The sequence below is a fragment of the Vipera berus genome (assembly GCF_964194415.1).
Source record: "Vipera berus genome assembly, chromosome: 2".
Taxonomy (NCBI): domain Eukaryota; kingdom Metazoa; phylum Chordata; class Lepidosauria; order Squamata; family Viperidae; genus Vipera; species Vipera berus.
In genome coordinates this window covers 170,563,099-170,585,170 of record NC_138203.1, presented here as the reverse complement: position 1 = coordinate 170,585,170, position 22,072 = coordinate 170,563,099, and the positions used below count along the sequence as shown (strand labels likewise).

Sequence of the window (22,072 nt, the reverse complement as noted above, 5' to 3'; positions counted from 1 at the left end):
CCTTGTTTTTACTTGCTTTCCTATAGCAAAACCTCAGTATCACAAAATTTAGTAACTATTGAGTAATATTGCCTGAAACCCAGAGAAACATCTCAAACCCAGAGCAAGTGAGTGCTCAAAGTGCTTTAACCACAAGCACTAAAAAGCCCTTCCATCTTCTCACTTCATAGCCTAGAGTGGCCTAGAAAAGGGGTCCCCAACCCCCAGTCCATGGACCAGTACTGGGCTGTGGCATGCCAGCAACCGGTCCGCACAAACAAGCAAAGCCCCATCCGCGGGATGCAGGCAGCACACAAAACCAGTCCCCGGAAAAACCTCTCTCCACAGAATCAGTCCTTGATGCCCAAAAGGTTGGGGACCTCTGGCATAGAACAGTCACTCTGAGAGTGAGATCGGGGTACCTAAATTTAAGATAAAATTAAATTGTTACTCTTTAATTGGAAACAGATCTTTGAAGAGCTATTTGATTTATGTCTTGTTAAAAGATTAAACAACTTAAGGGATGGTACTGTCCCCAAGAGTGCCAATCAACTTTTGTATTAATCATGAATTACTTTTATACGCAGAACTTAACACAATGATTGGGAGAGGGGTGGAGTTCTCCTTTGGTGACTCATAAGTGAGCAGAGAAATAATGTGTTGTTACGAATTTCCTTCCCTTCCCTTCTTCCCAGTGCAACACAAAGTCAAACTTGCTTTCATGATGTTCCTTTCCTAGGTTCTCTAAAAAGGAATAAAATGCATATCGATGGTTCTCTTTTCTAGTGGCCTGAATATTTCTACTTTTTATTCTGCAGATACCTTTCTTCAAATGTACAGTTTTATAGAGCTCCATATAACATCATCTCCCATTTGTATTAGTAGGTTAGTAGGTTATCAGCACAGCTATATTAAGTCCAGGAGGGTTTGTATGTAGCCTCATATTGTTGCTGCCTTGGATATAAACATACTCAACAACTTTATTTGTGTAAGCTTTTAAAATACCAGATTTTCTTCAATACTCATGTCTTTCTTAGAATGTTTTTCTGCCTGTGTTTTCACAGAAATATAATACCATTGTATCAAATGGGCCAGTTCTGCAAGGTACAGGTTTATCAATAAGAGGAGCTTTTTGGTGAGACAACTACAAAACCTTTCAAAATGGTCCCGTCAGTCTTTGCCTGTCTCACTTCTTCCTATAACCATTTTTCCTGCATCTTTTTCTGGTTTTAAGTGACTTCACTCTCTAACATTTCAGAATAATTTGGCTTGAGTGCTAGCAGCAGCCACAAGTATTAGGAACAACATGGCAATCACTGGGACAAGAGATCAAAGAAATGAGATAGTTTTTTTTCTTCTTGCAATTGGATAACTCTAGATATATACAGTGTGATGACTTACTGGTGGGTTTGTTGCAGAAACAAGTCAGTGGAGGGAAATATGGACCTACAATGCCTGAGCTGGAAAAACAAATTGCAGAACACAACATTCTTCAAAAGGAGATAGAAGCATATGGTCTCCAGATCAAAAATCTTCACAGTCTGGTAAGATGGCATATGGTCAGTCTTTTCACTGTAGAGATGAATTATAGTACACGTCTTCCCAATGCTGTGTGGTTTGAGAGTGAGGAATAATTAATGTGATCATTTTAAGCAATATCCAACTTGGAATTCACACATCTTGAAAAATGAACCATTACACGTTTACAAGACCTGTTTAAACAAACCAAATTCTTAACTCCCAGTGAATTTCAGTATTCTAGAATTGATAGTTTTTATGAAGAGGTGAAGTTCCTGTTCTCATTAAATTCACAAGTCTTAATTTGCTAACCTTTAAGGTTAAATACAGTATTTCTCTTGAAAAGTAAATTTCAGAAAGTGAATATTATAATACTATATTATTGTACTCTAGGAGGCAGAACTACACTTGAGAAGGAAAATATATGAAAACATCAGAAGTCTAAGACAACAGACTTGGAACTTGATTCTGCATGCAGAGATATGGTTTTTGTAGCCCAGTAATATGACTGTATTTATTGTGAGCATTTTTATGTTGCATAATCTGGGTGTATTAACAGCAATGATGAAAAAGAAAAACACGAAATAAAGCCATAATGGACCACAAGTCCCATCACCACTAGCTAACCCAGTAATTGTCCAAAGCTCAGTAGGGACACTTTGAACTGTAATCCAACACATATGAGAGCATTGAATTTGTGAAGACAAAAGAGGCAGACAATCTGATGCCCTTCAGATGTTGTAGTCTACAGCTCTAAAAGTCTTCATCTTTGGCTCTTTGAAACAAAGTTGAAATTCAAACCATCAGCATTTAAATGGAAATGACTACTTTTTCTTCTTATCCAGCAATACATTCTGAAGTTGCAAGATAAGAAAAATAGGGAACTTTCAAATGATTAATGTTTTAATGTTGTAAGCTGCCAGGAGTCAGTTGTGTGATAGTTGGACAGCCATATAAATTGTTTAACAAAATAAGTAAATAAAATTTGCAGAACTTAGCTGAAAAGGTTTGTTAAATGTCACTTAGCATACTGTGAGTCCAGTGCTAAAATGTTCCATTACTGTAATGAATGTTTACATAAAAAGATCTCTGTAATCTTATTGCAATTACAGGCCCTTTAACGATACTTGTACTGCTGCTGTCAGTGAATTATAAGACAATTGCAGTTTACAGAGTCATAACTAGATTTTAAAAAATGAAATATCTATTCATAGTACTCACTGACAGTCAAATGAAAATTTGTTTTTTTTTAGTTAACAGTTCAATTCCTTCAATATATACATGGTAAATATAGACTAAAATATTGACTACATTATAAAGGGATCAGTTTGCTCATGGAAATTTTTTTTAATGAAAAGGTCATACTAAATCCAAATATTATAGTATAAAATTTAATTTAACAGTATGATAAAGCAACATGGTATATCTTTTTAACACATTATGTAAACCATTAGTATTGGCCCTTTTAAGAATAAAATTGCTTTCACTCTCTCCAAACAGGAAACTGGAGATTTGAAGACTCAATATAAGGACTTGCTGGTAAGAATTTTATTCACTATTATAGGCTATAACTTTTTAAAATTATTGTTAATCTGCTATATCAGATTCCTGCAAGCTATGATTAGAAAATCTGGCTATTAAAGATAGGAGTCATTTGGTTTCGAGACAATGTGATGGACACCTTCCCCAAATGAGTACCATGATAGACACACCTATATACAAAATGGCTGCCACAGTGGTTATGATTATTTACAATGCCTCCATTTAATGGAATATGAACTAAACTCATAGGTGCCCTCTTCTATTTCATTGGGACCTTAATCCAAAGAATTTCTGCCAAACAAATGTGATGTTAGAGGCTGGGATTGTGCTTTGCTGTTTCCAGCTTGTTTAATTTAGTAAAATTGAGACAGGAGAGAGAATCTGGTGGATACTAACAGAGGTATCCTGAAAGTATATTGGTGTTTCATCATACAGTATTGCCTACTTCTGATTTGAGGGTTCTTTACAAGAACAAAAAATAAATACAAGCACCAACGCTGTTGAGTGTTTTCCTGTCCTACACATCCGACACAAAGTTTTGGAGTTGCATCCATTCTAACTAGAGACATGACTTACTGAGAACAGGCCAATCTTATCTCCTGCCCTCACCAAGCAGAGAATCATGAGGTAGCTTGTGTGTGATGCAGGAGAGAATTATTGGACTGTTAGCATAAGAGATCCCAAGAGAGAATTCTTGTAATGGCATGGCTGTTACCTTAGATAGCATTTCCAAAGCTAAAAGCCAGCATGGTGCAGTGTGGGCACAATGTTGGACAAGGAGTAGGGAGACTCAAGTTCTAGTCCACCCTCAGCCATAGAAGCAGGTGGTTGTGGGGAAAATAGGAGGAAGAAATACTTGTCTGCCATCTTGAGTTTCTGAATGAAAATCAGGATAGAAATCTAATTAAATACTAAACATTCAATGGCAGCTGTTCTAGCATTCTCAATAAGGATGTTCTGATATTAAATTAGATGGAAATAATAAAAAAACTACGGCACCCTTTCCCAACGTGGCGTCCTCCAATCTTATTGGACTACCATTCATGAAAACCTCAGACCATAATACCAAGGGCTGTAATGCTTGAGAACGCTAGGACTTCTCATTACAATATCCGGTTGGTGACAACTGGACAACAACAGTTAAATGAAATGACAATATTTTTCCTCCCCTCAATCTGACAGAAAGCCTCTATCTGGCGAGGCCAGAGCTTGAATAGCCTCTATACACACCTCCAAGGCTGCATGAAAGAGTTGGCGTATCTCTCAGAACAACAGCAAAAGATCCTGAAGCGGGACTGGAGTGATCAAATAATTGATCCCCAGTCAGTCCGGCGTGAGTATGAGGTAAATGAGAAGTTAGATGTCAAACTCTATTTCTAGATGTGGGAATTCTTAGTTCATGAAATCTGTTAGGAAACATGACATTGCTGCAACATCAATTTCAGATGTGCCCATGGCACATCCCTGCAGATAAACTATGTACGCTTTGTAGGGAAACCCGGGCAACATTTTCCTCCAGTCATACTGATTTCAACAAAACTTACACGTTGAATGTAGAGGAGGTCCTCAGTTAACATTCATTCCTTTAGTGACCAAATTTGTGATGGCACTGAATAAGTGGTACTTATGACTGGTCCTTGAAGCTCCAGCTATTGCAGTGCTTCCAGTCACATGAATGCAGTCCAGGTGCTCAGCAGCTGACCAGATTTCTGACAGTTGCACCATTATCAGTCACATGTTTGTGATTTACCGTGTTCCATGCCACTTTCCTACAAGCAAAGTCAATGGAGAATCTGGCAGGAAGTTAGAGGTGAAAACTGTGATGATTCACTTAACAGCAGTAACCAGGAACAGTCAGAACTACCATCTCTAAGCAGTGTGGTCATGTGACATCATGCTTTATAACCACATTGCTTAGCAATGGAAATTACCATCATGAAGACCATCTATACTTGAATTTCATAGATAACTTGCTACTCTCCTGGCAGGGCTGGGTGGCTTCCAAAGAGGTAAATTGCCTGTCCCCAGTAGTCCATTTGTTTCATGTGTATCATTTGTATCATTCAACTCATTCATTGTGGCCATTTATATTGTATTAACTCTTTCTTCCTTCTCTGCAGGAGTTCAGAAACAATGAGCTTCTTAACCAGGAAGGGTATGTAAATATGCTTCAGGATGATGGAGAACGGATGATTGAACTGAAGCATCCAGCAGTGACCCCAATCCAGGTAAATATCAGAATTCTGAAATCTAAATGACCAGATTCTTTTCATTAATTTGATTATCTGAAGAATATTTGCCCTAACAAAGCTTTTTTTAAAAAAAAGAAAAGAAAAGAAAAGTAATTTCCTGTTTTCAGATTAAGAAAATTAGATTGGGACCAAAAAATTAATAGCAAAAGGAAAACAAATGCTGCCACCTGTTCTTAATTACAAACATCTTCTAATGAGCAACTGATTTGGGAAAAGATCAAAGGCAAAGAGGAGACACAAATGACTGGCCTCTCAACAGAGCCAATCATATGGACTTTTCTTTTTTCTCCCTCACTTTGCCCTGAGGGAGTGAATGCTGCCAGGCAACAGAGAAAAAGATGCTTCTGAATGAGGGTATAATTATGGGATTTCTATGAGATGTCCAAATACATTTTTTATCCTTTTTGTAAACCTCTTGGCTTTTTCATTACTAGTTCCACCATTATTCTTTTCAGAGAAATTGAGTGGCTGAATAACTTTTTTTCTTACTAATAGTCTAAAATCCATTTGTCTGGAAGAGAGGGAATTTTCCCCCATTGACTCTGTACAATCAGTATAGAAACTGAAGTTGAAAAGAGGTATTTAGGTATTTCAGCAAGACAATGATCTGAAACAATCTTCCAAATCAAACTATTTGCAGAAAGGAAGATAAAGAATTTTGGAATAGCCTTTCCTATCTCCAGCTTTGAATAGCATTGAAAATCTATGGGGAGATATCAAAGATATAGAACATGCAAGAAGAACTAAAATATTTCTGAGCTAGAAAAGATAAGTTACAAGGAAATTTGGAGAAGAAACAAGGATAGATGGCTAAAGGAAGTGTCTGTAACACCTGCCATGTTATAAAATATTGTTTTAATTCCATATAGGGGTGGTTTCAGCTTTTGTTGATTTATGAACTGAAACATATAATTTGACCAGGGGTGTCTAAACATTATCTGCAATTGTCTCTAATGCTGAAGTACCAAGGAATGCACAGCTAACTATAGAGCTTCCAGAAACACCTGCTAAAGGTGGAGAGGCATTTTGGAATATTAGACAGGTCTTAGATATGTTTTAAATGTTCATACAGAAAAGGGTAAGCAAGCATAAAACTTCTCTCTAGAACTAAATTAAGGAATTTAAGAAATGTTTAACCATAGATGTTGCTTTTAGACATTGAATGTCTCAATGAATTTCTAGATTGAAACAGTATGATCCCCATCCTTTCCAAAAGACTTGTTTCCAGAAAAATAGAAAGGCTAGATAAGCAATCAAAATGACCAAATAACAACATTCTAACTAGGTTATATAATAAGATCCGAATTTGCCTCAAATCTAAGTTAGTATGCATTCATATGTATTTATGAGCTGTGGTGGCACAGTGGTCAGAATGCAGTATTGCAGTTAATTCTGCCGACTGCCAGCAGTTCAGTCTTGACCAGCTCAAGTTTGATTCACTCTTCCATTCTTCTGAGGTCGGTAAAATGAGGATCCAGATTGTTGATGGCAATATGCTGACTCGGTAAACCGCTTAGAGAGTGCTATAAAGCACTATGAAGCAGTATATACTATAAATCTAAGTGCTATTGCTATCTATTTATTGCTAGTAGCCACCAGGATATAATATTATCTGGTAAATCAGATAATGTGATATAACATACTCTCCCTGAATATCTGTGGACTGTAGGTCTGCTGTACAATTAATGTAACTACTACTGATGAAAATGAAAGAACATACTGTTTGATGTAGAAATAAGGCTAATGGCACACTTTATTAATGACACAGTACTATTGAACAAGTAAGGAATAATAATCTTAAAATTATCCTCTTTATTCATATTTCCAAGTATACAAATTAATACAAATGCACATCAAATAGAGTATCTGTACAGTATTTCCTGGTAAAGAAAATCTGAGGTATAATTATTAACAGAATAGGTACAGTATTGGTATTAAACTAATCACAACTTACCATAATTTGAAGAGAATAATCACAGAAAAAGCTAACTAAGTCTCCGCACTGTAATTACAGATGAGCATTGAGATTTGTTGCAACAGACTCCTCTTGTTTTTATTATTAATTTATGTTCTGCCTTTATAATTTTTACAAATAACTCAAGGTAGCAAACATATCCAACACACCTTCCTCCCCCTACTTTCCCCATAACAACCCTGTGAGTTGGTCTGAGAGACAGTTACTGACTCAAGGCCACCCAGCTGACTTTCATGGCTAAAGCAGTCTCCTGTTTCTAGCCTGATGCCTTAACCATTAGACTGAATATTGTTCCAAATAAGCAATCTGAGCTTCAATGGGCAAACTATGCTTAAGGAAAAAGATTTTACAGCATTGTAACTATCCCAGTAAAACAGAAATCCTCATAAGAATTTTTGAAAGAATATTGTGTAAACAGAGTCTTGGAAAACGCCATACTTTAGACTGCTGTGCAATCTATGGCCCAAGAATGGCTGTAAAAGCAAACAAAGCTTTGCTGGTTGTCTAGGCATGTCACCATCCATCCAGAAGAAAATATTTATATAGATACCTGAGGGTACCTGAGGGTATATTCTTTGCAGACAACAAAATGAAGTGTGCTCCAAAATAGATATTTTGAATATGGCCTTGAATATAGCCAAATTTGAGAGAAAATTTGATAGATGTGTTTTATATTTGATCAGCTATGGTTGTCTGTTGCTGTTAGTCTTTGGAGAAGAAATTAAATTAAAAAATAACAGATATGAGAATTCTATCTATCTATTTATCTACCTACCTACCTACCTACCTACTTATGTATTTATCTATTGTCTATCACTGCAGGCCCATCAGGAAGCCCTGAAGAATGAATGGCAAAATTTTCTCAACTTGTGCATTTGTCAGGAGCACCATCTGAAGAGCATAGAGAATTATAGAAAGGTAAATGGACTTGATGCAAAAGAAGAAAATCAAACACAGCTTGTTTTTTAGTTTGTTTATATCTTTCCTAGAATCCAGTGTCCAGAAATGGACACAATATTCTAGGTATGGTCTGGAAGAGAGGGGCATTATAACCTCTCTGGCTTAGGCCCGGGGTACTTGCGAGACCACCTGCTGCCAATGTCAACCTCCCATCGCCCAGTTCGCTCCCACAGAGTCGGCCTCCTCAGGGTTCCGTTGGCCAGGCAATGCCGGCTGACGACCCCCAGGGGGAGAGCCTTCTCTGTGGGCGCACCGACCATCTAGAATGAACTGCCTCCGGAGCTGCGGACAGCCCCTGACCTTCGATCCTTCCACCGTGACCTGAAGACATGGTTGTTCCAACAAGCGGGCCTGGACTGACCATGGTTTTTAATTTGGTTTTTATTGTGTCAAATTGTCCCGTATTTCTTATATTCATTGTTTAATTCTTTTTTAATTTTTGTATTTTATGTCTCTTAATTTTTATTGTTGTGAGCCGCCCTGAGTCCTTAGGGAGAAGGGCGGCATATAAATTTAATAAATCCTAATCCTAATCTTGAGTTTGACATGATCCTTCTTTTGAATTTCCCTTTTTTAACAGCTGCATCACACTGCTGACTCATGTTCAGCTTGTGATCCAACCAGATACCCAGATTATTTTTGTACGAGTTACTGCCCAATATGATACCCTCCATCATATAATGCTACTGTTTCTACTCAAAAGAAGGTCCTTAAATGTATTTGTGTTGAAATTCAGCTTTTTTTGTTTTCTACTTACTATTCAAGCTTGTCAAGATCCTCATAAATATTAATACTTTACATTTGCTATTTCCTCTTTGTATCATCTGCAAATATTGTCATAGTTTCTAATCCCTTATTTCTGCCATTCTGTCACAGGGTCTACAATAGAACTCTGCAGTGTGCTACATAGTAGAGCCACTGAGGTTTGCTCAGTGGTTACTACTGTTCCAAGCCACTTTTTGTATGATGGCAACATTTTGCATTGGATCTCACAGGAGAGTTTGTGAAGGGTTTGCTGTAGTCACAGTATACTTTCCATCATATTCCCATGGTTATCTAAACTAATCGACCTCAGATAACCTCTCCAGAAGAGCATGCCAAAGAATGGTACTGAGATGTCCAGATAAAAATCAAAATGTTTCACTCTCCCTTTTTTCTTTCTCAATTCTTCCCAAATGACAAATTCAGTTTAAATTCTAAACTCCAGTTGAATTGAGAAGTAACTCGTTTAAAACCAAAACGAACACATATGCAAAATAACAAGCATGCAACATTGAATTCTTAGAATTGCTAGTACTGATTTAATGATACAGATATCAGACATCTAGTTATGCATTGTAAGTAAAATTAAATAATTCCAACAGGGACTGATATCATGAAGATTATTGGTTTGTTATAATGAGACAAAATGTCTCTGTCCCTGCAAGTCTTCATGGTTAAAGAAGCACTTCTTGATCTGTCTGTTCTTTTGTGGTTTCTTGTTTCTTCTCTCTTTAGTTCTATGATGATGTTGACGCGATGAACCATTTCTTAAACAAACTGAACAATGACCTTGATAACAAATACAGCAAGTTCAATAAAGACAGACTGGGAATAGTGTCTGACTTAATGTGCCATCTGGAGGTGAGAACCCAAGGGAGAACTGAAAGATATCAAGCTCTCATCTTAATAACCTGGAATGAACATGGTTTTGCTGAATTACTATGGCAGGCAAACCCATTTATTTTTTATGGTTTCATCTAAGCTCAGTTAAGTGTAACTCTGCAGGACCAGGAATTATTAACAAAACAAACCCAAAGGAAGGGAAAGGTGGCACCAAGAAAAATTATACCCTATTCAATGGTTGCAGCTGGATCTGCAACACAAAATGGAACAGCACTTTCACTTGAACTGGTTTGCCCAGTCTTAGCCACTCTACCACGATGCAGAATTATATATAAATTGCCATAGGGCCTCACAGCCACATATAAGACAGAAATAGGAATATGTTTCTCCAATGCATTTGTTTGAATATGGTAATATGCTTTAAGTAATTAACCCACTAATATTCTCAACATAAGGATTGATCCTTTTATTACTTCAACATATATCAAAGATAATATAACTGGTGTTTCACCAAACCCAACCCACATTCAGCGGCCAGTAAGTCAGCACTTCATAGAACATCAACTCAAAGGGCTGAAGGGAACTTCAGAGGTCTTCTAGTCCAACCCCCTGACCAAGGCTTGCAGAATAAAAGTTTTTTTTTCTATATATAAACTATGGCTGTTGAATTATATTCTCAAAAAAATGTAAAGTATTTTCCCATTATTGGAGAAAAATAACTCTGGCTGCGTACTTTTTCTCAGGTACATACCAGCTCTAATTCTCCACTCTCTTTCTTTTTTAGAATGATGAGAAGACTGTGAAAGAAGTTGAAAAGACCATTGCAGAACTAAAACGAAGGAGTAAAGAGATCAGTCCATTAAAACTGCGAAGAGTCCAATGTTCCCAGCCAATTATAATAGATGCCATTTGTGATTGGGATTTGGGTGAGGTATGAAACATTTTATAATGGGTGATAGAAATTGTTCCATCTGCAACTCTGCTTTGCTAATACATATCTCACTATGTTTTTTTAATTCTTGCTTACGACACTTTGGTGGTGGTGCTTCTCAAAAACAGAAGGAGCTGTGAAATACTTTAAAAGGGATACAGTATCATGTGAAATTACAGCATAATGACCTGTCCCTCTGCAAAATATTTAATACAATAATGTCATTCATTTTTTTAGTTTCCATACACTGAAGACTTATATAAAGTTAACCAATGGTTACAAAATCGACCTTATAGATTTCCTGGTGGGGTTTGGTTTTTTGTTTTTGGCAGAACAAACTCTTAAATACGGATTAATTAACTAATCTCAGGTTTATTATATAGAAGAACATAGAAACTTGGAAGACCTTAGAACTTTGATTTCTTGCACTGAGATAGATAGCTCTAGGCCCTGAAATAACTCACAAAATAACAATACAGATATAGTGTGCTACAACAGCAAACAGACATGAGTGCACAAAATACTTGTCTTCTAAGAAGATATAAAGAGCTCCCCCCCCCCATTCCTGTGACCAAGAGAACAATTCATCTGAAAAAAGTTGAATTTGTACTGCTGCAAAAGTTGAAATCCATCAGAAACCAAAACCCTTTTTTTTTCTACCTCCATTCTTCTAGGTACGGCTCGAAAGAGGTGAAAAGTATACTTTGAACAATAACAGCAAACAAGAAAACTGGGTAGTGCAGAATGCCAAAGAAGAGAGTAAGGTAGCACCCGCTGTTTGTTTCTCCATTCCACCTCCAGACTTAGAGGCCATAGACAGAATTAATAGGTTAGTACAAAGCTTCCTTGCTCTTTTTTCCTGCAAACATATGGTCTTCCAATGCTTTTTATGAGCAATATAAAGAGCTTCTTTCCTGCATCTTTTTCCTATCCACTCATTAATTAAAAAAATAAATAAATTAAAAGATATCCAACAGTACCAAATACTGCTGGTGAATGCAGATATTAAATCTGCATTTGGGATTTTACCTTGGATATAGAATGGGAGATTGGGATTAAAAAAAAACACCCCAGAACTTGGAGTTTCCCAAAGATGCTTTTTTCACGAAGCAACTGGACTTTCTTGTTTTTCTTTGCAGACGTTTCGCTTCTCATCCAAGATGTTTCTTCAGATCTGACTGGATGGTGGGGTCAGAGCTGAAGAAGCTTCTTGGATGAGAAGCAAAACGTCTGCAAATTAAAAACAAGAAAGTCCAGTTGCCTCGTGAAAAAGCATCTTTGGTATAACTGTGACCTGGATGACTGAGAATCTCCATAGACAGAACTAGGATATGGAACTGAGTTAGAATATTCCCATCGTAGCATTCTGTTTCATGGCATCTGTGTAGTAATATGCACCCTGAAATATAGCCTTGGGCATTTTGCACATGTATAATTTTTTAAATTAAAAAACAACCTGTATTTTTCTCCTTCCTGTTCCCTAAGCACACAAGTATACAAATATCCAAGTAGCAATTAGTGGCTGAGAAAAAAAAAAGATAAGGGAGAAAGTGAAGGGTGCTACCAAAGTGGCGTATATGTATGTGTATATGTGTCTGTGTGTGTGTGTGTGTATGTATATATATATATATATATACATCTCACAGCAACACATGAAACAAACTGTGCACAACATCTCAGATAGGATTCTCAACCTACTCCGAGACTCCACATACAAACTCCTCAAGACAGATCCCACCACCTACCTGGAAAAAACCACAAAATCCAAAATAAAAGCCACCCCCATGAGTGAAGAGATCCAGCAAACAATCATTCCCAGAGAAAAATCATCCAGATGTCCTAAGCTCTATGGTCTGCCCAAGATACACAAAGAAAGAACCCCACTCAGACCCATAGTCAGCTCCATAGGCTCACCTCTACAAAATCTAGCCAAATTTCTTGCCAAACAACTACAGCCTTACGCAAATTCCATCACCTCACACGTACAAAACTCATTCCAATTCATAGAGATCATAAGTAAACTAAACTTACAGCCCTGTGACCTACTTGTGAGCTTCAATGTCATATCCCTCTTCACCCAAGTGCCAATCAAAGAAGCCTTGACAGCTATCCTAAATAAATACAACCCCCCAAAACACATCCTAGATCTGACCAACCACTGCCTATCAAACACATACTTCATCTACAATGGACAAAGATACAAACAAATGGAAGGAGCACCCATGGGATCACCCCTTTCACCTGTTATCGCAAACCTCTACATGGAACACTTTAAAACCCTCGCTCTAGAAAAATCCAACCACAAACCCAAACTCTGGCTCAGATATGTAGATGACACCTTCGTAATCTGGCCACACGGCAAAGAAAAACTGGATGACTTCCTCACACACCTCAATAGCCTACACCCCAAAATACAATTCACCATGGAAACAGAAGCTAACAATCAACTTCCCTTCCTTGATGTCTTAGTCTACAAGAAATCCAACGGCTCCCTAGGACACACTATCTACTATAAAAAAAACACACACAAACTGCTATCTGAACGCACTCTCACACCACCACCCAGCACAGATCAACTCCGTAGCCAAGACACTCATCTCCAGAACAAAACACCTAGCTGACGAACAACACCTAAAAACCGAACTACACACTCTCACTAATGTACTAACAGCCAATGGATTCCAAAGAAACATGATTACCAACTTAATCCGAAGAGAGACACCCACAAAAACCCAAGACAGAGAACAAGAAAATGGCAAAGCCCTCCTCCCATACTTAAAAGGGACCACAGACAGAATCAGCAAGATCCTCAAAAAACACAACATCAAAACAGCATTCTACACAGACAGAAAAATATCCACCATCCTAAGAAACCCCAAAGACATAATTGGGTTAGAAAACCAAGGAGTATACGAAATCCCATGCACCACCTGCCCCACCACATACATCGGACAGACCAACAGAAGAATAAGTGCACGCATTGAAGAGCACAGGAACTCACTCAGAAAGGGAGAACAAACTTCATCCCTGTTCCAACACTTTAAAGCCACGGGACATGAAATTGATTTTAAAAAAACCAAAACTATCGCCAAAATTGAACATTTTAACAACAGAATAATAAGAGAAGCCATTGAGATAGAAAAACGCCCCCACAGCATGAACAAACGAGATGATACCTCTCGCCTACCAGCCATTTGGAAACCCGCCTTGATTGACAGATGAGTCCCAACCACCAAGAATGATACCAGACCCAAACTCATGATAACATCACATGACATCACCACCACACAACCATTCAAAAAGCAAATCCGAACCCACAATGATAACGACACACAACCACAAAACAGAAACCTAACTACAGCTGCAACATCAGCCACTTTAAACCCCTCCAAACCACACAATAAGCAAACTGACACCCACTATAAAAACATGGCACCACCACAAACACGGAGCCGAACAAAAGCAGCACAACTCACCAGTTCAGGTCTAAGGCTGGCAGCTGAGACCAGCCCATCCACTCAAAACACATCCCCACCCAATCAGAACACAGCCCCCATTCAAAACACACTCCCACCCAATCAGAACACAGCTAACCCCCCCACCCAATCAGAGCACACCTCCACCCACAGAACACACCCCCTCTGGCAGTTTAAAAAACTCACACGTCATACAGCCTACCTGGCCTACCCTACAAGGTTCGATCCAAAAAAAGTGCCGGAACTCCGTTCTGAGCGTTCTATGACAAAAAAAGCCCTGTATACACACACACACACACACACACACACACACACACACACACACACTGTAAAACTGGCTACTGTAGTAAGTATTAAGATCAGGTGGGCTGAACTTCTGTCCCATCATCTTGAAAGCTCACAATTTAGCAAACAGAGAAGGAAGAGGAGACATCTCAATCTCTGCTTCCCCTACCCGTCCATCATGCCAAAAGATTAATAATCAATAAAGCATGGCTACCAAGGCAGGTTATCTGGCAGGCTCTGTCCTCTGTGCATCCAACCGTTCCCACCAATAAACCCTGTAATATCAGGGAATTTGATATACTTTACTCAAAAGCACATGGAAATCATAATCACCCCAAAACACCCTGAAGAATAAAAGCAGCTAGGTGGCCAAAAAATAATAATAAAAATCCCCAGAATACAGGTAGTTCTCAGTTTACAATCATTCATTTAATGACCATTCAAGATTACAACACACTTGGGAAAAAAAAGTAATTTATGATCAATCCTAGCATTTACAACTGTTGCCGTAGCCTCAGGGTCCTGTGATTCGCCACTGACCACTTTCCTAGAGGGCTTGCAAGAAACAAAGTTAACGGGGGAATCCAGATTTTCTTAATTACTGCAGTGATTTGCTTAATGACCACAGCATAAAAAAAAGTCATAAAAGCGGGCACGACTCACTGAACAACCCCCTTGCTTAGCGATAGAGGTTCCAATCCCAAATGTGGTTGCAAATCAAGAACTACCTGTACTGAGAAAAAGTAATATCACAAAGACATGATAAAGAGTGTGGTGCATTTTATGCTTGAATTGAAATAAGGACTGGTGTAATTTGGCAAAGTAAACAACAATATTGTTTATTTATAAATGATTCTGGAATAGTATGGGAAGAATCTGTAAAAAAAAGGCATTTCTTACAGGGTTCATCAATGCATAAATTAGGCCTGTGTCATAAATAGTATGCACTTCCAATTATGGTTGTAATCCATGTACTTCATTATTGGGCTGAAAATAGATTCTATTTATTCTTAATCTGTAAGTAGAACCTCTGATTGTGTAGCTTTTCTGACAAGTATCTCCTCTACACAAGTGCTGTAGGAATTCTCTGTGCTGTGAACCCTCTTGACCCCTTTGTTGCGCTTAGGCTAGAAGATGAACTGAACACAGTAAAACAGAAGAGAGCTTCAATCCAGGCCACCCTAAAAAGCAGCAACAAGGAATCAGTGAAACCCAGCCATCAAGGTATGGCAGTATTTTAACTGGTTTCTGTTAGGAATATATCACTGTGTCATTACAGTGTTTATTGGGGTTATTATTTTATTATTTATTATTATGATTTTTATTTCTTTTATGTTATGTTTTTATGTCCTGTAAGCTGCATTGAGTCGCCGTGAGAGAGTAGGCGGCAATAGAAATTTTCCAGATAAACAAACAAACAAACAAATAAGAATGCTAAAGTACTCAGGCGTTGCCCCAAAGTCTTCAACCTGACCAGGCTGTGTGATGATAGGCTTCTTATAAGGTCACTACTGGAGCAAAAATTCAGAATCTCAGACCTCCCGTGGAAGGATTGTTTTTTAAACTGGAGGTGAACATGAAAGAGTTTAGACGCAGCAGTTATTCTGATGGATGAATACGTATGTGATTGAGAAATTCTGCTTAATGTGGAAATTTTATTTAATTTGGACCATACCGACGTTATTTGTCATTCCAGCAGCAATCAGAACCTTCACTGCAATCCAGGATGACTCTGAAGCTGACCATTTGCTCCATAAGCTGAATAAAATTGATAACGATTTGGGGCAAATTAAGATGGACATTTTTAGCCGCACAAGATCTCCACTAAATCATAGTGACCCTATAGAAGATGTTACTCAACGGATCAAACATCAGGAGGCAAGTACTGAAGGAGTTTGACTGCTTACTTGTCTGTGATAGCTCATACTCTCATATTTGTCTAGATACTACCCAAAGCTAAAATATTTATATATTAGGTGAAGGTAAAGGTTCCCCGCACATGCGTGCTAGTTGTTTCCGACTCTAGGGGCCGGTGCTCATCTCTGTTTCAAAGCCGAAGAGCCAGCACTTGTCCGAGGACATCTCCGTGGTCATGTGGCCGGCATGACTAGACGCCAAAGGCACACGGAACGCTGTTACCTTCCCACCGTAGTGGTCCCTATTTTTCTACTTGCATTTTTACATGCTTTCGAACTGCTAGGTTGGCAGAAGCTGAGACGAGTAACAGGCGCTCACTCTGCTACGCGGCACTCGGGATTCAACCTGTCAAACTGCCGACCTTCTGATCGACAAGCTCAGCGTCTTAACCCACTGAGCCACTGCGTCCCTATAACATATTGCATATGTCAAAAAAGAAAGGAGTGCAAGAATTAATGCTCACTGACATGATTGTTGGGGGCAATTAAGCTGACTTTGTAATAATGCCGCTTGGGGTGTGTGTGTGAAAGCCCTAATAAGCAGGCATATACATAGAATGAAGGCTACTGCTAAGCTTGTAAGCCGCCCTGAGTCTTCGGAGAAGGGCGGGATATAAATGGAATAAAAATAAAAATAAATAAAATAAAATAAATAAAGAACAGAGAGAGGCCTTATAATCCAATATTTTTAGTTGTTTGATTAAGATTAGATTCACATTCTATCGGTTCCCCTACTATTTTGTAGAAGGGATCTTTTCCTGTCTTTTTCTGTTTTTGAATGCTTTAATCAAATGTGTGATTAGCTATACTGTTCATCAGTATCTGTAAATATTATTTGATAGGAAATATTTGCCTTAAACTCTCTTGAACGTGATCAGGAGCCTATTTCTACTAAGTTGGAAAAGTCAAAAGAAGTATAAAAGAAATACAAAAATCAGCATAGATTACCCAGTACTAGAAGGACACACAAAATACAGAATACATTTTATTTTGTCTTGAGTTGGGAATAAACTACTGCACTGTTGGACTATTTTGGATCAGCTATCATTCTGAAAAACAAAATCCAGAATATACTGATTGTTCCAGGTTTCAGACAAAACAAAATATGGAGGCATCCAGGATAGATATTATAAGATAAGACAAAACCGGTGAAGATCATCCCTGTTTCCATCACCTTGCCATACATATAATCATTGCATTCCATTCAATTGAAATGATAGTTCTTCTAAAAAAAATATCTTCATTTTATCAGGGAACAAACAGGAGAATTCAGATTATAGGAACAGAGAAAGAAGCTGCTCAGAAAGCATGTGAGACCTATCTTTCAAAGAAGCCTGCTGGTACCTCTGCCTCTCAAATTCCTGTGATGCTGAACAACATCAAGAATAAATACAATGATGTTAAAGTACTCTCCAGGTTATACGATGAAAAGTAAGTAACATCAACAGTATCTTTGGGCCAAGAATCTTTAGCGGTAAAGAAGCAGTATTCTGCAAAATGTTTCTGTACATTTTAGAGTATTACAATTTGGAAGATATAAGGGGAAGAATGTTTTGGTTTATTGCGCTACTGAAGAAAACAGTCTTAAGAGTGAAATTGTCTCCCGCTCCTCAGAGCCAAAGCAAGTATAAACTTGGAAACTCAGATAGAAAACACGGACAGGATCATCAGCACCTTGGAGGCCAAATTATCTCATGATGGTACCGTTCCAGCTTCACCTAATGCACTGCAAGATCGTGCTAATGAACTTCAGGTAAGAATTGTCTGAAGTCATGGATGCCCCATGTGATGATGCTCGTCCATCCCTCCATCCAACCAGTCTCACACTCTTACACTAACAGAATTAGAGCTGATCAACTAAAAGCCCAAATAAAAAACAAACCATTCAGATAAGCTTACTTCTTTGCTTCCTTGTTTGTTTTTCACATTTTTGAACCATCCACCTCCAACAGAGAGGGACTCTGGATGGTATACAATAAAATTATGGAAGAATGTTTTAGGTATGCCACCTTAAGCTCCTGGAGGAAAGATAGGATAGAAATGTTCCTGTTCAATTTATATGGCTGCCCACTCATCAATGAATAAATTGTAGTTGATGTTGTTATTACCCAACCTTGTTGTTAATCATTTTCTCCTTTAGTTATGTTCAAAATTAAAATTCTGTATTTACGTTTAAGGGATATTTAGTAGGTCACAGACATTCATAAATGATTAAAATGGTATATTGGTTGAGTCTCTTTGCAGTAAGGTTCTTGTGGGAAAGAGTTCTTGATTTGCCAATAGGAGAAACTAGACACAGGCAGAGGGACTGTGCTTGGAGACATTCCCACGGATACCCTGCAATCTCCTGCATCTAATTTTTTAAAGAGTCACTTAAATACGTGAATAATATATTAAAAAGAGTAGAATTGGGAAATGAGGATACTGCAAAGAACTGTGTCGTAGCATTTTCTTTTTGTTTACAGATGTACATTTGAGGCCCAGGAAAATCCCAAAGGTATATCTGGCTGCAAAGTGCGTTACAGTTCAGGAAAAAATAAGTTGCCTTCACAAATAGAAACCCATCTAGATGGGAGAAGGAAGAAAAGGCGTTGCCAATCATCTTCTGATAAATGGCTGTTTTATGAGCAGCATAACTACCATCATTTATGAAAGACAAGCTCTCCTCCCTCGCCCCACTTGACAGTCATTTAATGAGAACATGCAGATGTGCTCTCAATCTTCCAAATATGTCCTTGGCTCAAAAAAAACCAAAACAGGTTATTCCTGAGGCGAGGCATTTAGTTCCAGCATCCTGATTATAAACAAAGGAAATTATTATTTTCTCCCACAGAGCCTCTTCCTTATCTCTTTCCGCACTTCATTTTTTAATTCTTCCTTTAGCCTTAGCCACTTTTCTAGGCCGTTTCTCCCCCCACCCGCAACTGAATTTACAGCTGTTTTCTTTTCTTAAAATCCAGTTATTTGTCTAGGCTCTCTTTCCTCTAATAAACCGATTGAAAGGGAAAGCAGATACGATACTTTTGAAGATCAGATGATATGAGTAGTAAACAGTTGCACAAGCATGTATTTATGCCATGTGTAAGTCTCCGTGACACGTGTATCTCTTCCCTTTTTAGACACTGAAACGTGATTTAGTAAAACAGGAGAATTCCTTGCTCAAGTTAAACCGAAGCCTGAAGGATGCAGAGCATAGCTGCAGTGCAGTGCAGAACAATTTTCAAGAATACTGTCCAGATCTGCCCAGGCAGAAAAAGGAGGTCCAGCTTATTAACGATCGGTATCATATCGTTGCTGACCAGCTGGATCAACGGTGAGAAACCCCGCTGACTCTAGTGGTGGAAATGATTAGTATGAATAGTCATCGTTTCATAATTAGCTTTTGTGATACAATATATCTAAAGATTAGATATGGAATTATGTTTCCCAGAATCTTCTTTTCCCCCAAGACCTCAATCAGCAAAAGGAAATACTATAAGGATAGCAAATTATTTCCCCCTTTCTGGAGCAAAAGAAAAATGTGAATGGCTAGCAATACGCAACACATTTGGTTTTCGGTCTCTCCCATCTTTTTGGTAACCTGTGCACTGTTAGGACAGGATGTGTCTGTTTTATTGCTCTACAGCTTCCTCCGTTTCAAAGCAAAATCTTGTTTTAACAATAGAAACAAATACCCCAGCCTCTCATAGATGGACAAAAAGACGTTGTGGCCTGAAATCTGGTGCATCACTGCTGATGAAATGCAAAGATTTAATAGCAACTTACTCTCATAAATTCAAAGAGGAAGATTTTGGAAGCACAAGGCACATTTATCTGAAGCATATGTCTCAATTAGGAGGATAGCTGCTAAATTCACTTAGAAACCTGGACCACCAATCTGTCCATTTCATCAGGTTGGATAGGGTGGGTGCAATCCAGGTCCTTTCCCTCAAATGTTCCCATCTAGTGGGACCCAAGAAACATGCCTTTTTAATAGCAGTCCCTGACCTTCAAGGCACCTTCCCCTACAAGATCTGGGCTCCAGGTTCCAACCATTTTAGCCTTCCCAAAAGCTGTAAAGATCTGGCAGTTCCCCCAATCATTGGCACATGGTGAAGTTGGAGCCTGGGTATGTATCACTGTATGTACTGGAGAAGGTTGGTTGAAGCACCAGGCTTTGGCTTTACAGGCAGTCCTCGACTTATGACCACAATAGAGCCCAAAATTTCTGTGGCTAAATGAGACATTTGTTTAAGTGAATTTTGCCCCATTTTACAACCTTTCTTGCCACAGTTGTTAAGTGAATCATTGCAGTGGTTAAGTTACTAACATGGTTGTTAAGTGAATTTGTTTTCCCCATTGCTTGTGATCACAGAATCCCAGCATACTGCAACCATCATAAATATGAGTCAATAACCAAACGTCTGAATTTTGATCACACGACCATACAATGGTCATGTATGAGAAATGGTCGTAAGTCACTTTTTTCAGTGCTATTGTAACTTCAAACAATCACTAAATGAACTGCTGTAAGTCAAGGACTACCTGTACTGTTTTTTGGGTTTTAATTCTTTTAAGCTACAAAGAGTCATGTTACATAATATAGTAGCCTTGTAAGCCTTTTAAATAAAGAAACAAACAAATATATTTGTAAGACAAGCAGATGGTCTTAGCAATAGAGAGCTGATAGTTTTTAAGAAACTCCCTTTTCATATTCTCAAGAGATTTCAAAGCTGGATAGGAAATTATTTTGCAGTTTTTGCTCTTTCTTGAATATTCATACATTGCAAACCATCAGCACTGCCATTAAATAATGTAAAGCAAGAGTTATATACTTCTTCAAGATATTTCCAATAGGGAAATTGATATAAAGATATCAACTGATTACAAAAAATAATCTGTTTTAAAAGCCTTTCTCCATGTATTGTAAAGGCTGAGTTGATGAGTCTCCTATCTTTACTTTTCTGACAATTTCTGGACTTTATTTTTGTAAGTTCTTTTTCTTGAAGTCATCCAAAGAAGTTTGCTACTTAATCTCAGCCCTCTTGCTGTGCAGGGAGAAGACACTTTGGGATACCAGCCTCATTTACCAGCAGTTCCAAAATGCCAATGAGAATTTGATATTCTGGCTCAACAGTCTTCCAAAGCACAAGATCAAGACCACAGATGGACTGAGCCAGATTAACTACAAGCTTGAGGCCCAGAAGGTATGAGAACACTGCCCTGTGCTCAAATATAAGGATGGAAGGCACATTCCCATGAGTCATCTTTCCTGGAGGAATTGATGAAAGAGAGAGATATATGCCTGTGTGCAACATTCACACATGCTTGTTCTTTACTCAGTGACTGCAACAGTAAGTGATAATAGCAATAGCACTTAGACTTATATACCGCTTCACAGCCCTCTCTAAGCAGTTTACGGAGTCAGAATATGGCCCCCAATAATCTGGGTTCTCATTTTACCCACTGCCGAAGGATGGAAGGCTGAGTCAACGTTGGGCCAGTCAGAACCGAACTGCTGGCAATCGGCAGAGCTAGCCTGCAATACTGCATTCTAACCATTGCACCGCCACAGCTCTTGTACTGTAATGTACATGTCTGAAAAATTCACAAGAGCATGGCTATTATAATATATATTGCTTAAAAAGCAATAA

At 38.3% G+C, this 22,072-nt stretch overlaps 1 protein-coding gene across 1 annotated transcript in view; it reads left to right on the top strand.

Moving 5' to 3' along the window:
- Window positions 1–22,072, top strand: part of EVPL (envoplakin) — a 51,063-nt gene that overhangs the window by 21,257 nt on the left and 7,734 nt on the right. The window contains exons 5-18 of the mRNA XM_081320411.1: window positions 1,398–1,523; window positions 2,998–3,036; window positions 4,222–4,383; window positions 5,160–5,267; window positions 8,089–8,184; window positions 9,724–9,849; window positions 10,616–10,762; window positions 11,437–11,591; window positions 15,650–15,747; window positions 16,220–16,401; window positions 17,692–17,870; window positions 18,054–18,192; window positions 19,559–19,752; window positions 21,475–21,625. Of these exons, the coding sequence (XP_081176537.1) occupies window positions 1,398–1,523; window positions 2,998–3,036; window positions 4,222–4,383; window positions 5,160–5,267; window positions 8,089–8,184; window positions 9,724–9,849; window positions 10,616–10,762; window positions 11,437–11,591; window positions 15,650–15,747; window positions 16,220–16,401; window positions 17,692–17,870; window positions 18,054–18,192; window positions 19,559–19,752; window positions 21,475–21,625 (1,902 nt within the window). The remainder of the gene's footprint in view (window positions 1–1,397; window positions 1,524–2,997; window positions 3,037–4,221; window positions 4,384–5,159; window positions 5,268–8,088; window positions 8,185–9,723; window positions 9,850–10,615; window positions 10,763–11,436; window positions 11,592–15,649; window positions 15,748–16,219; window positions 16,402–17,691; window positions 17,871–18,053; window positions 18,193–19,558; window positions 19,753–21,474; window positions 21,626–22,072) is intronic.